At 35.9% G+C, this 1,205-nt stretch overlaps 1 protein-coding gene across 1 annotated transcript; it reads right to left on the bottom strand.

Annotated features, from left to right (window-relative positions):
• LOC112998779 (uncharacterized) lies at positions 1-820 on the bottom strand. The gene has a single exon (XM_026125113.2). It carries the CDS (start codon positions 777-779, stop codon positions 225-227), a length of 555 nt encoding a protein of 184 aa, XP_025980898.1. The 5' UTR covers positions 780-820; the 3' UTR covers positions 1-224.
• Between the last annotated feature and the right edge of the window lie 385 nt (positions 821-1,205).

Below are 1,205 nucleotides of genomic sequence, written 5' to 3' on the forward strand. Positions count from 1 at the left end.
TGAAGAATAATAAATGTTACACATTAGTTGTAATCTAATATCTTCACAGCAGATGAAGTGACAGCGTTAGACTTGGCAGAGAGAGGCTCTGATCAGATAAACTATTATTACATGATGAAATTTTTACAAATGAAAAATATTGTGTTTGAGTGTGTGCGAATATCACTCTAATGTACGTAAATGTAAAGGCAGAACTAACTGCTTACTATAAATATAATGTTGCTTCAATCACGCCTTGCAATAGAAACGAAAACTCTGGTAACATGCATGGGGAAGCAACCTAAGGTCGAAGGCCTTCTATATACCTTTCTGATAGTAGTAGTAGGACTTTTCATGAATGACATAGACGACCAAGAAGAGAAACTAGAACCACGAGGTGATGCCATTGAGTTAGACTCAGAATCAGAGTTGCAATCTAATATGTCCAAACCAATAACATCATCATCTTCATGAAAACAATCATGGGATGAAGAGGATGACTTTTTGCTTTTTCCCCGTTTTACCCTTTTCTTCCAAAACCTTAGCCTTGACCTTGTTGAAGGTTTGGTGTCTGGAATGCATGGCTTGGGTAGCCCCAGGCTGAGAAGTGCTGGTGGAGGACTCAGTGGAGGAAGATCTTCTCTTGGTTGTTGTTCCTTTGCAATCCCTGGTTGCATTTCCCATTTGAATGGAACCCCTTCCCCACTACTCCTATAATAAGAAATGCGAGAGGAGCTCCCCATAGAGGATCTCCTTGAGAGAATTTTGCTCATTGACATGTTCTGATACTCAAAATCCATCGTAGCTTTTCCAATATAAAAGAATGTTGGACCAAGTTGTGTTTATATAGGATGGAATATTGGGTATACAATTATTTATATATATACCGTTTTGACCATTAGAGAGTCATGGAAACACTCTACTTTTTTGTTAATTAGATTGATTGGTCGTAGCCTGTTACTTCTAGATTGAGTGACTCAAAGTCTTTTTGTATTGACAAGGAAACGAATAGTAAAGCAAGATGGGTATGTGATGTCGTTGTTTCTAAGGCTGTGATGAAACCGATTATTAATTAATTAGCCAAACAAATGTCTAAAATTGGTAAGACATAGACTTATTTTACAAGTGGATTTGATTTTTTGTTATTGATGTAAAAAAATAAATTTGTTGGTAAGTAATTTATATATACTTTTTTCTTACATTTATTGAGTTGAAGGTTTATTTGA

Source organism: Glycine max, chromosome 13 (assembly GCF_000004515.6).
Source record: "Glycine max cultivar Williams 82 chromosome 13, Glycine_max_v4.0, whole genome shotgun sequence".
Taxonomy (NCBI): domain Eukaryota; kingdom Viridiplantae; phylum Streptophyta; class Magnoliopsida; order Fabales; family Fabaceae; genus Glycine; species Glycine max.